The 12,317-nt window shown below is 40.4% G+C and overlaps 1 protein-coding gene across 2 annotated transcripts in view; it reads left to right on the forward strand.

The window, feature by feature from the left end:
- The window catches only part of EFCAB14 (EF-hand calcium binding domain 14), a 39,284-nt gene that overhangs the window by 11,306 nt on the left and 15,661 nt on the right, over positions 1 to 12,317 (forward strand). For both annotated transcript variants that reach the window (XM_047870114.1, XM_047870115.1), the window contains exons 4-5: positions 7,061 to 7,159; positions 11,848 to 11,958. In XM_047870114.1, coding sequence (XP_047726070.1) covers positions 7,061 to 7,159; positions 11,848 to 11,958 — 210 coding nt within the window. The remainder of the gene's footprint in view (positions 1 to 7,060; positions 7,160 to 11,847; positions 11,959 to 12,317) is intronic.

Consider the following 12,317-nt stretch of genomic DNA (forward strand, 5'->3'; position numbering starts at 1 on the left):
TCCACATGAGTGCTGTGAGGGTATTTTTAAGTATGTATTAACGAGCATGCTGGGGCCAGACGAGGCTTCTCACGTATCTTGAGCTGAGTCCTGAAGGGCACATAGGAGTTGGCCAGGTGAAGTTTGCAGAAAGAAGAGTGTCATAGGTAAAATATTACTAAAGTTTATCCTTATTTGGAGATTCTATATTTGTGAATTCACCTACTTGCTAAAATTTGTTTTTAACCCCCAAATCCTTACTTGTGGTGCTTTCATAGTCATTCACTGATGGGCGTACAGTGGCAAAATATTTGAGTCACCCAACACAAACGTTTCCAGGTGATGTCAAACAAAGTGACACTCTGTTGTTTCAGCTCTCATACTGTAAACAGATTTCCTTTTCGAACTATAGTTAGTGGAGTGTTTTCACACTTCTGTGGAGTTTTTGGTGATTTCACTGTTTGAAATGTCCCCCTAGCATAGTGCTGAAGCACTAGCTAATATTCCTAAGTGCAGAAAGGCTGTGATATGCCTTACAGAGAAAATATGTGTGTTAGATAAGTTTCAGGCATGAGTTCGGCAATATACGTTTAATAAGATGTCTTTAAACAGAAACACATGTAAAACAAGGGTTACGTATAATATTGACCAGTAGCCAAAAATGTGACCAGTGAGCTCTCAGGAACCTAACCCTCTGCTTCCCTTAGGAGCAATGGTTCAGTAGCCACTAATTCAGTTTTTACTGCAACTTTCTAGAACGTAACTATTACAAATAATGAGAATATACTCTATGTCCAAAAAAATAGACAAATGAAAACCACGGTGTGTTTAGAGAATTTTAGTAGTTCATTATAGCTATAGTTTGGCAAAAGAGGCCAGAAGTAAGGATATGTCAGCAAGAGCCAGAGGACCTTGAGTGCCTTTTTATAGTATGCTCTGTATCCCTTTTGGCACTCAGTCCCAATAACCTTATGTTATAGTTATTTGTATATACATCTAATTACACTACAAGGTCATATACTGTAGTGTGAACTTTAAGCATGATGATGGCAATGATGATGATGGCAGTTAAGATGACAACTGCCACTCATGAAATGTTTTCTTTGTGTAGTCCACTGTTAAATGCATGACATAACGTGATCTCCTTTTGTGGTTCTATAGCCCTTTGAAGTAGGAGGTAGTATCTCCATTTTACAGATATGAAAACGGAGGCCCAAAGAGGTTAAGTAGTTTGCTCAAGGTTACATAGATGTGTAGCATTGCTAACATTAAAATATTCAAGGCATGGGAGCCCGTTTTCTTTCCAGTTTTCCATTCTGCCTTACATCTTTATATCCTCTATAGGATGCAGTAAGTGCTCAGTAGATCAAGTTGAAAAGTTGTGATGTCAGGTTTCTACTAAGACTCATCATTCAACACTGATGATTATCTGTTTTAGTAACTTTTTACTTACTGTTTAAAGAATCCTTAATTTTAGCCCCAGAGCAAAAAAAGCAGCATTTCAGACTTTATAGTAGGAGATGGTCTGATAAGCAAATGGTCTACAGTAGTTATTTTTAATTCTGCTAATGAAAAGTCATGTAATATGCATAAAAGTCATGAATAATCTTTTGGCTGGAATGTGGAATTTTTTCTTAATTCAACTTTTGAGACTCTTTGAACTACAGCGTGTGACTTTTAGAGATAAATTCTGTCATACTTGAATCCTATCTGACATTCTAGAATGTCTATTAGAGACCAGAGGAGTCCCAGAGATAGTAAAAGGAGAGTGCCCCTTGTCTGTCCACTCTAGTTCCACATGTAGCTTTGCTGTAATTTTCCACAGATACTAACATTACTCCACTCTTGAGAGAGGAGTGCTGACAGATGGAGTCCAGCTTTGCAGTTACAGGGATGTAGTTGAGTCCTAGTGACCAGTGTGGGGCTCAAGACTTATAAATAAGAGGTCCTAAGTGATGTTTGGTAGAGAGTTAATGGTCAGCGCATCCTCTTTCAGGGAGGCAGCTGATACCCTAGGCCTGGCTTTCACCTGCTCCTCTGGTTTTGGGTGAAGTGGTGGCTGCCCCCAACCACACTGGCCATTTGTGGGTTTTTTTTGTTTTTTGGGTTTTTTATTCCAGGTGTCCCCCACCCCTGCCTCCATCCTACACTGGCCATTTAAATGGGAGGCAGTTGCCATTCTTGAGATACTTCTGATTAACATCAGACTCTACCATAGCCTCAGGATATTGCAGTACCCGGGAGAATAGTGTCTACCTGATCACTCCACCCAGAACACAGCTTGTGTCTTTTAGGACCTGGCCTATTGTGAGTGGAAGGAATTTGTTCCCTTAGGTGGCCGAAAGGTAACTGCAAAATTGATGGGGCATTTAGAATAACCATATTCTCACCATCAGATTGGTATTGAGTTGATTGTGTACATACTTTGGAGTACTGAGTAAAACATACCTACCTGGAGGATGGCCTCCTTCCTAGCTTTTATGTTTGAGCTAAGCATGTTCAGATAGCCTTGGAAGGCCCAGTGAAGGGCATGGAAGAAAGGGCCAGCCAAGGAAATCTATTAAACCCTTCCAGAGTTGTGATGTCTTTTTCCTATGTGTATTTCGTTCCCATCTTTTGTGTTTAAAATTTTATGAGTAGGGGCGCCTGGGTGGCGCAGTCTGTTAAGCGTCTGACTTCAGCCAGGTCACGATCTCGCGGTCCGTGAGTTCGAGCCCCGCGTCAGGCTCTGGGCTGATGGCTCGGAGCCTGGAGCCTGTTTCTGATTCTGTGTCTCCCTCTCTGCCCCTCCCCTGTTCATGCTCTGTCTCTCTCTGTCCCCAAAATAAATAAACGTTGAAAAAAAAAATTTTATGAGTAGTATGTGAATGTATTCTTATGTAAGGTTTAAACAGTAAAACACGTAAGGAACTCTTATGAAAATTCCCTTTCAACCCTCATCTCTGTATGTTCCCCCATCACATACACATTTCTTGTCCCCATGGGTGTCCACTGCCATTGGTCTGGACTGCATTCTTCTAGTCCCCTTTCTAACAAAATCATAATAGCTTTTAATATGAATTAGCTTATGGGTTAGCGTGTGTGTATGAGACCAAATGGATGGAGTCATTCAGTATATATTGTACAACTTGTTTTGTTCCCTGAATACATCTCTTTATCCTTAGCAATAGATAAAATGGTTTCTAGTGTCTTGCTATTACAAATAAGGAAGGAGTAAATATTCTCGTGCGTACATCTTTGTGTACATGAGCAAGTTATGTGTAGATAGATTTCTAGAAATGAAATTGCTAAATTAAAGGATATAAGCACTCAAATTTTGACAGATACTCCTAGATAACGTTCTTACAGGTCTTCTCCAGTTTACATTCCCATTAAGAATGCCTTTTTCCTTATGTCCTTTTCAAACCCCAGTATTATTCATATCTTTTTAAAGGCGTGGATTAAAGCAACCTCTGTGATGTAATTGCTACTCTTAAGAGGTTATAGTTTGCTGAGAATATCTCTCTGTGGGCTGAGGTTTCTCAACCACATTGATTTCAAGTGCATAGAGTTGGAACGTTGAAGAGTATTCTGAATATTTTGGAGCATTTATGGAGAATTACATGTTCAAATGCTTATTAAATTTCACTATTAAAGAGCTAACATGGGGCGCCTGGGTGGCTCAGTCGGCTAAGCCGCCGACTTCGGCTCAGGTCATGATCTCGCGGTCCGTGAGTTCGAGCCCCGCGTCAGGCTCTGTGCTGACAGCTCAGAGCCTGGAGCCTGTTTCAGATTCTGTGTCTCCCTCTCTCTGACCTTCCCCCATTCATGCTCTGTCTCTCTGTCTCAAAAATAAATAAACGTTAAAAAAAATTTTTTTTTAAATAAAAAAATAAAGAGCTAACACTTATCAGGTATTTTGTTTGTACTAAGAACTATGCTACGAACTTTAGTTATATATCTCATTTAATCCTCGTGGCCTGTATTAGTCATCTTTCACTGTGTTACTTTTGTCTCAAAACTTAATGACTTAAAACAGCAAACATTTGTGATCTCACAGTGTCTGGGGGTAAGGAATTTGCGAGCATCTTAGTTGAGTGGTTCTGGCTAGGATCTCTGTAAAGTTGCATTTAAGATGTAGGCCAAGGCTGCATCATGTGAAGGCTTCCCTGGGACTAGAGGATCTTCACTCGTATGGCTGTTGGCAGCAGGTCTCAGTTCCTCTCGATGTGGGCTTCTCCACAGGGCTACTTGAGTGTTCTCATAGCAGGGCAGCTGAGCGAGTGATCCAAAGAGGAAGCCCTGGTGCTTTTAAAGACCTAGTGTCCAAAGTTGTTGTCACTTCCACTGTCTAGTGTAGGCTGAAAGGAAGTCACTAGGGACAGGCCACACTCAAGGGAAAAGGATGATGTCCCACTTCTTGAAGGGAAGACTCTCAGACACTTTGTAGACCTATTTTAAAACATTCAGATGTCCCTATGAGATGATTGTTGTTAAACAGTTTTTATTGTTTTAGGCATTTTACTGGGGAGAAAAATGAGTCGACTACTTATTTAGGCTTATCTCCTCCTTCCTGGCCTCTACCCTCTACTCTGCTTGGACTAGTCTTCTCAGCGTCCATCCTAGACACAGAGTGTTCTTTCTCAGCCATACATACATTGCTTTCAGTAAATACTTAACCAATCCTTGTCTATGTGCCAGGCATATTATGGAAAATGTGAAAATACACATGGTCCTTGATGTCATGGAGCTTACAGTCTAGTGGGAGAGATTATCCTTAATCAAGTAATCACACAAATAAATAAATTATTGTCACTTTGAGAAATGCCATGAAGAAAAGGTATTCCTGGACCCCTTCATGCTGTTGCTCCCTATTTCCTAATGCCACACTCACCTATTTAACCTAGGAAGAATAGCTGCTTTATTTTTATATATAAAATCCTTCTCCATCAGAGTCTAATTTGAGCCCTCCTTCAGTGAAGCCTGTCCCTTTCAGGCTACACAAATATTCTTTTCACTGAACTTTATTCAGTATACCATCTAGTACTTAATTATTTCTTTAATGTTACCTACCTACCTCTACCCCTCCACCTCCCTCCTTCCTTTCGTCCTTCAGTTTCTCCCTTCCTCCCTCAGTCTCTCCCTGTTTCTCCTTCCTCCTCCCCCTTTCTCACTCACATTACAGTTCCTTCCACTGAGCCTTCTTTCTGTTCTTTAGATATGCCAAGCTCTTCCCTGCACAGAGGCATTTGTCCTAGCAATTCCCTCTGCCCTGCAATGTACTTCATTCAATCTTTGACTAATTCCTTATTATTAAGATCTCAGTTCAATTTTCATCCCTCATTGAAGCATCAGCTAATTTAATCTATTTGCTACCATCTAATCTAAGGTAGCAACCCGGTCACTCATCAAGTCAACTTATTTTAAATTTTCTTCTAATGCACCTCACTAACCAGTGTTTTTTTTTTTTTTCTTTAAAAAAAATTTTTTTTTTAATGTTTATTTATTTTTGAGAGACATTGAAAGAGCGCATGTGGGGAAGGGGCAGAGAGAGGGAGACAGAATCCAAAGCAGGCTCCAGGCTCAAGCTGTTGGCACAGAGCCCAATGCAGGGCTCCAACTCAACGGTGAGACCATGACCTGAACCGAAGTTGGACGCTTAACCAACTGAGCCACCCAGCCACCGCACTAGTGTTTTTCTTATATAAAATTGTCTGTCTGCTTGCACTAAAATGTAAATACCACAAGATCACTCACCACTGGTATGGAATAGGTCTCATTTGTTGCAGTAATGAATGAGTGAAAATGGACCCGAAGTCCCTGAACATACCCCTCCTAAAAGGAAACAGGTAAAGAGAACTCAGTTCCTAAGTTCCTGGGCTCCTTACTAGGCTTCTTGTTCAGAACACACTGTCAGTTGCTCCAGGAATCTGTTGAAATTCTTCCTAGTACTTAATCTGGTGCTTTTCTTCTTTGTTTTTCTTTCACCTTCTACTAAGCTGTAAGCTCCTCGAGAGCAAGCCTCATGGTCTTGTTTGCCACTGTCTCCATAGTGTCTGCAGCAGTGCTTAGCACAGAGATGCCCGGCATTTATTGAAGGAAAAAATGAAGGATCAGGTTTACTTTGTCTGCTAGCTCTCTGGTGCCTACCACAGAGTTAGGCACATAACAGGTGCCCAGAAACTTGAGCTGTTACTGTGTGAGGCCATTCTGAATATAATTGCTATTGGTAGATCTGTGTTCTGATCCTAGAATTGGGGACAGGAAAGCAGTTTGGAACTAAAACTCTTTCAAGAATGTTTTGAGCCACACTATAAAGGTGTTTAGAATGTGATTTCTACAGCCTGAAATTATGTATTATACAGATTTCCCCAGTCCTCATTCAAGAGAGAAATCCAGCTATTTAGAATTCTACCCCTAAATAGCAGACAGGAAGACACATTTTATTTTTATTCTGTTCCAATTTTAATACATGTACTGAATCAGTCAGCGAGTCAGTGGGTATTTATTGAGCCCCTTCAGGTGCAGAGTACTACTTTGATTGAGCTATTGGGTTTGAAATGTTAATCACATTGTTAAACCAAAACTGAATCCCCAAGTAGTTTCAAGTGTTGTACAAGTTCCTGTAGACTGTATTTTGTGATGATGGGCTTTTACTTTATAATGTATGTTCCCACTTGGTCAGCAACCAAAGTTCAGTAAATACCCAAAGTGTTATTTTTTTTACCAAAATGAAATCTTTCAGGGGTCCTTGATCATTAGCCTCCTCCTTGTCCAATTGTTGAGGGATTATGTTATGATTACTGCATCTTTTCATTTATTTAAGATTTTGGATCTTGTAGCTGCCAAGAGTAGGGTAAGCAATAATACTTACCCTTCCTTCTTTGGCACTAGTGTTTAAATTGAGCAGAGAAAAAAGAGATATTACTACTGCCTTCCAGATCTCGGTTCTTTCCAAAGTGCTGTAGTTCCCTTTCTTCTTGTGAGCTGACAGGGTATGATGTCTGGAGTGCCTTCATACCATCAGCAGCTATAGAGTCTGTGAAGGAAGCATTCATTCTCCAGATTCCGTTGTCATTTTTTGTTACTCTCTTCCTTTCAGATTTCTCTGTTGACTTCTGCAGTAAACCACCTCAAAGCCAATGTTAAGTCTGCTGCGGACTTAATTAGCTTGCCTGCCACTGTAGAGGGACTTCAGAAGGTAAGTGCTGCATTTGGGCACTGAGATTAACCTGTTGCTGTAATTTTAGCTTCTTACAAGATTTCTTTGAAAGCATGGCATTTGAAATCCTCTGGCCCAGGAGGGCAGTAATAGAGTATATCACTGTGTTCTGAACAGTTCAGAACATCTCTGTTTTAGTTTGGTTAGTTGGGCCTTTAATTTGCAACAGGTGAGTTTAGTTGTGGTTTGTACAGATTCACACCTTTTTATTTGCCTCCCTGAATCCCAGGATTTCTCTTCGGGGACTCTTAGGTTAACAAACGTGGGTTTGCTTCTCATCACTTGCCTTTTCAATTCATCATCCACAATGTCTTCATGAAAGCAGACCACTTGTACAGGAGAGTTGCTCTAAATTGCTATTTTTTTTCTTGGTTAAGAGGTTGTTTAAAAACAATACTAATTTGAGGGAAATGCAAGAATTAAAAGTTTAGGATATGATAGGTATTGGCAAGGATGTGGAGCAAAGAAAACTTTCAAAGACTCCTGCTGGGAGTATAAATTGGTAAAAAGCATTTTGGAAAACATTATATATTTTTTTATAAAGGTAAAGGTGCACATACTCTAAGCAATTCACTCCTAGGTATATATCCTAAACTCTAGGGCCTAGGCCAAAAATAATTTGGAATTTTTGTTTACTTGATCCCTAGGATTCAGGCCCAGAGCAGGTGGCAGTGACAAACCAGGTGAATAATATAAAGTGATCTGTAGAGCTGAATAGGGAGAGTGGCCACGGGTAGGAAGGAGAAAAAGGTGCCTAATTGAGACACAAGCAACATCAGCCCCTGCAGCAGGAAACGAAAGGTTTTCTGGAGCAAGGGAGCCTTAAAAAAATGGGTGCCAAATCTAGGATCTTTGACTTTTAAAAATTAGCGTGTGATAAGTTTTATTATATGCCAGGCTCTATAAACATATAAATCATTTCCACAAAGGAGTGAAACACTACTATGTCACATGCAGAAACAGAACTTTGTATTTTATAGCCATACCACCCATGTGTGCTCAGTCTCCGTAGTTTCCTGTTTATCCAAGATGGTCATCCGCTTACAATTTAAAGTGGGGGAGGGAGAAGGCAGGGAGACAACCATAATAAAGTAAGTTCTTCTTATCATCATTCCCAAGGGTCCAATGGGAAAAAGGTAGGCTTCTGTAATCTTTAGCACAGAAACAACTCTGGCAGTCTTGCGTTAGAAAAGGCCATTGAGGGGTGCCTGGGTGGCTCAGGCAGTTAAGCGTCTGGCTTCAGCTCAAGTCATTGTCTTGAAGTTCATGAGTTCGAGCCCTCCATTAGGCTCTCTGCTGTCAGTGCGGAGTCCTCTTTGGATTCTCTCTCCTCTTCTCTCTTCCCCTCCCCCACTTGCTTGTGCTCTCTGTCTCTCAAAAATAAATATTTTAAAAAATTGGTTTAGGGGCGCCTGGGTGGCGCAGTCGGTTAAGCGTCTGACTTCAGCCAGGTCACGATCTCGCGGTCCGTGAGTTCGAGCCCCGCGTCAGGCTCTGGGCTGACGGCTCAGAGCCTGGAGCCTGTTTCCGATTCTGTGTCTCCCTCTCTCTCTGCCCCCTCCCGCATTCATGCTCTGTCTCTCTCTGTCCCAAAAATGAATAAACGTTGTAAAAAAAAAAAAAAAAAAATTAAAAAAAAAAAAAACAAATCCTTTTAAAAATAAATAAATAAATAAATAATTGGTTTATTGCACTTATTAATTCAATAAACATTTGGGGAGCTTCCTCCAGTTTGTGCCAGGCATTTTGCAAGTGGTAAGAATACTAGTTTCAGGGTTTTGCTCTGGAATTCACATGGCTCTGTCAGCTGCTTCCTTAAAAAAAAATCTTAAACAAGAGCTTACTGTCGTGCATCCTAATGGGCTCGTACATCCAACAAGAGAGGATTCTCTAACAGTAGATGTCTTTGAACACCCATCACTTCTGTTAACAACAGTTTGCATAGATAACATCCCAACTTAGAGACTTGTACCACTGTGTTTTCTCTTTGCAAATCTGTGTGTTTATAATGTCAGATAACTACTTTTAATACAAGTGGCTCAGTTTTGAAGTGGTAGGTCATCTCAGATACCTGACTTCAGTGTATCTCGTTGATTTTTTTAAATGTTGAAAATGTCGTCTCTTGGTCTTTTGGATTCTTGGCTGTCAGTGTAATAAAAACAACCTTGGTTAGAAATACTAACATATTTAGTATAAAACCAATAAAACTGTCAGTATATCTTAATAAAAGGCGAACATCCGCCAAACAGTAACACTCTTTTGGATGTTCCCTTAGGACAGGTCTTTTTAAAGTGATGGTTTCAGAATCATGTTTCCCAAGTCCCCAGTCCACTTGGGCTCCTTAAACCTAATGAAGACAAAGTAAGCCACTACTCACGGCTCATTCCACTCAGCAGATGCTGATGGGATTCTAAAGCAAAGGAGGAACAAACGCTGCCAAATGGAATTTTTCCTTCATCTCTGCAACACTGGGTTTCCCAAAGCCAATAATGCTTCCACCCATTTTCATTTAAAAGCCCTCATTTGCTCCTGACACAGTGGCAATCTGCAGTGTTAGCTATGGCCTTCTGCCTGTCTGCTCTACCACAGGGCTTAGTAAGGGCCATTGGTAAGAGAACCTTATCTGTGGGTTCCAGATTTATGAACTAGAATTTTTTTTTAAGACAAAGACTTAGGGGCGCCTGGGTGGCGCAGTCGGTTAAGCATCCGACTTCAGCCAGGTCACGATCTCGCGGTCCGTGGGTTCGAGCCCCGCGTCAGGCTCTGGGCTGATGGCTCGGAGCCTGGAGCCTGTTTCCGATGCTGTGTCTCCCTCTCTCTCTGCCCCTCCCCCGTTCATGCTCTGTTTCTCTCTGTCCCAAAAATAAAGAAAAAACGTTGAAAAAAAAAAAATTTTTTTGAAAGACAAAGACTTAGTTTTTCTCTAGGAAAAGTCCTTTAAATTGGGAAAATTATTTGTTTTACATATATAATTTTATATATAAAGGTGATCTTTGAACAGCATAGGTTTGAGCTGTGCAGTCCACTTGTACATCAAATTTTTTTTCAGTAAATACAGTACAGTCCTGTAAATGAATTTTTTTAATGATTTTCTTTTTTTTTTCTTTTTTGTTATTTATTTTGAGAGAGCAAGCACGTGCACACGGGAGAGGGACAGAGAGAGAGGGAGAGAGAATCCCAAGCAGGCACCACTGTGTCAGCATAGAGCCCAGTGCAGGGCTCGAACCCACAGACTGTGAGATCATGACCTGAGCTGAGACCAAGAGTCGGGCACTTAACTGACTGAGCCATCCACCCGCCCCTCTCTTTTGATTTTCTTAACAACAGTATCTTTATTGTAAAAATATAGTGTATAATACATATAATATGCAAAATGTGTGTTAAGTGCTTATGCTATTGGTAGGCTTCTGGTCAACAACAGGCTATTTGTAGTTAAGTTTTTGGGGAGTTAGAAGTTATATGTAGATTTTCAATTGCATAAGGGGTCCGCACCCTAACCCCTGCATTATTGAAGAGTCAACTGTATATAAACATAAACGTGTAGATTCCTGTTAATTGTCTCTGCATACGCTACATGAAATTCAATTTGAAGAGGCTTGAAATAATTAAAAGCACCAATCAGTGCTTACCCTAAAATTACAGGGATAGACCACTGCACTCCCAAAAGAATGGCGAAAATTGAAAAGACTGAAGGTAACAGTATTGATGAGAATATGAGGGAACTGGAATTCTCCTACATTGCCAATAGGAATGTAAAATGGTATAATCATTCTAGAGCAGATCTTGGCAGCTTTTTAAATTAAGTAAAGCATATATCTACCATATGATTAGCCATTCACCTCTTAGGTATGATGGTGATAAGAAAGCATATGATGAAGGGAAATGAAAACATATGCCCACATAAAGACTTGTACATGAATTCTGAAGGCAGCTTTATTTGTACTAGTCAGATAGAGAAAACAACCCATAAATGTCCATCAACAGATGAGTAGTTAAATTGTGTTGTATCCGTATGATGGAATGCTTCTCAGCAACAAGCTAAGTGGCTACGGCATGGGTTAATCTTAAACTAATGAAGCTAAGTGAAAGAAGCCATACCAATAAAACAAAAAATGAAACCAAAAAAAAAAAAAAAAAAAACCCCACATGCTCACTCACTGGTCCCCTTTATACAAAATTCTAGAAAGTGCAAACTGATATATAGTGGATCAGTGGTTGCTGGAGGGCAGGAGAAGAATTACAAAGGGGCTTGAGGAAACTTAGGAGTGATGAATGTTTATTATATCGATTGTGCTAATGGTTTCCCAAGTGTGTATATATATGTCAAAACTTACCAACTTACACATTTTGAATATGTGAATTTTATTGTATATCATTCATATCTTTAAAAAACTATTAAAGTTTCTGGGGCGCCTGGGTGGCACAGTCGGTTAAGCGTCCGACTTCAGCCAGGTCACGATCTCGCGGTCCGTGAGTTCGAGCCCTGCGTCAGGCTCTGGGCTGATGGCTCAGAGCCTGGAGCCTGTTTCCGATTCTGTGTCTCCCTCTCTCTCTGCCCCTCCCCCGTTCATGCTCTGTCTCTCTCTGTCCCCAAAATAAATAAACGTTGAAAAAAAAAATTTTTTTTAAAGGAAAACACACTGACCTTACAACATGTTTCTGTTCAGAGCGTAGCTACCATTGGCAATACGTTAAACAGTGTCCATCTCGCTGTGGAGGCAGTACAGAAAACCATGGATGAACACAAGAAAACCATGGACTTACTGCAGAGTGATATGGTAAGGAAATCTACAAATGCTGCAGGAAGTCAGCATTCTGCTCACCCTCTCCTGTGTAATTGGAGTGATGCCAGTTATCCATTTGTCTAAACAGACCCTACTAAACACCTTGTTAAAAGATGTAATCTGTAAATTAAGCAGTTAAGCTGGATAAAATTAAAAGCCGAGTCTTCTACGAACATAGTAGAAAAAATAGTAAGATACAGTTCATGGGTGGAATGGGTAGGAAAGAAAATGGGGAAGAAGGAAAGGGAAGTGTCACAAGTATTGATTGCTACATAACAGATCACCCTAAACTTTGTGGCTTAAAACAACATATTATTTCTCACTATTTTGCGGGTCAGGAATTTGGGCAGAAT

Source organism: Prionailurus viverrinus, chromosome C1 (genome assembly GCF_022837055.1).
Source record: "Prionailurus viverrinus isolate Anna chromosome C1, UM_Priviv_1.0, whole genome shotgun sequence".
In the NCBI taxonomy this organism is placed as follows: domain Eukaryota; kingdom Metazoa; phylum Chordata; class Mammalia; order Carnivora; family Felidae; genus Prionailurus; species Prionailurus viverrinus.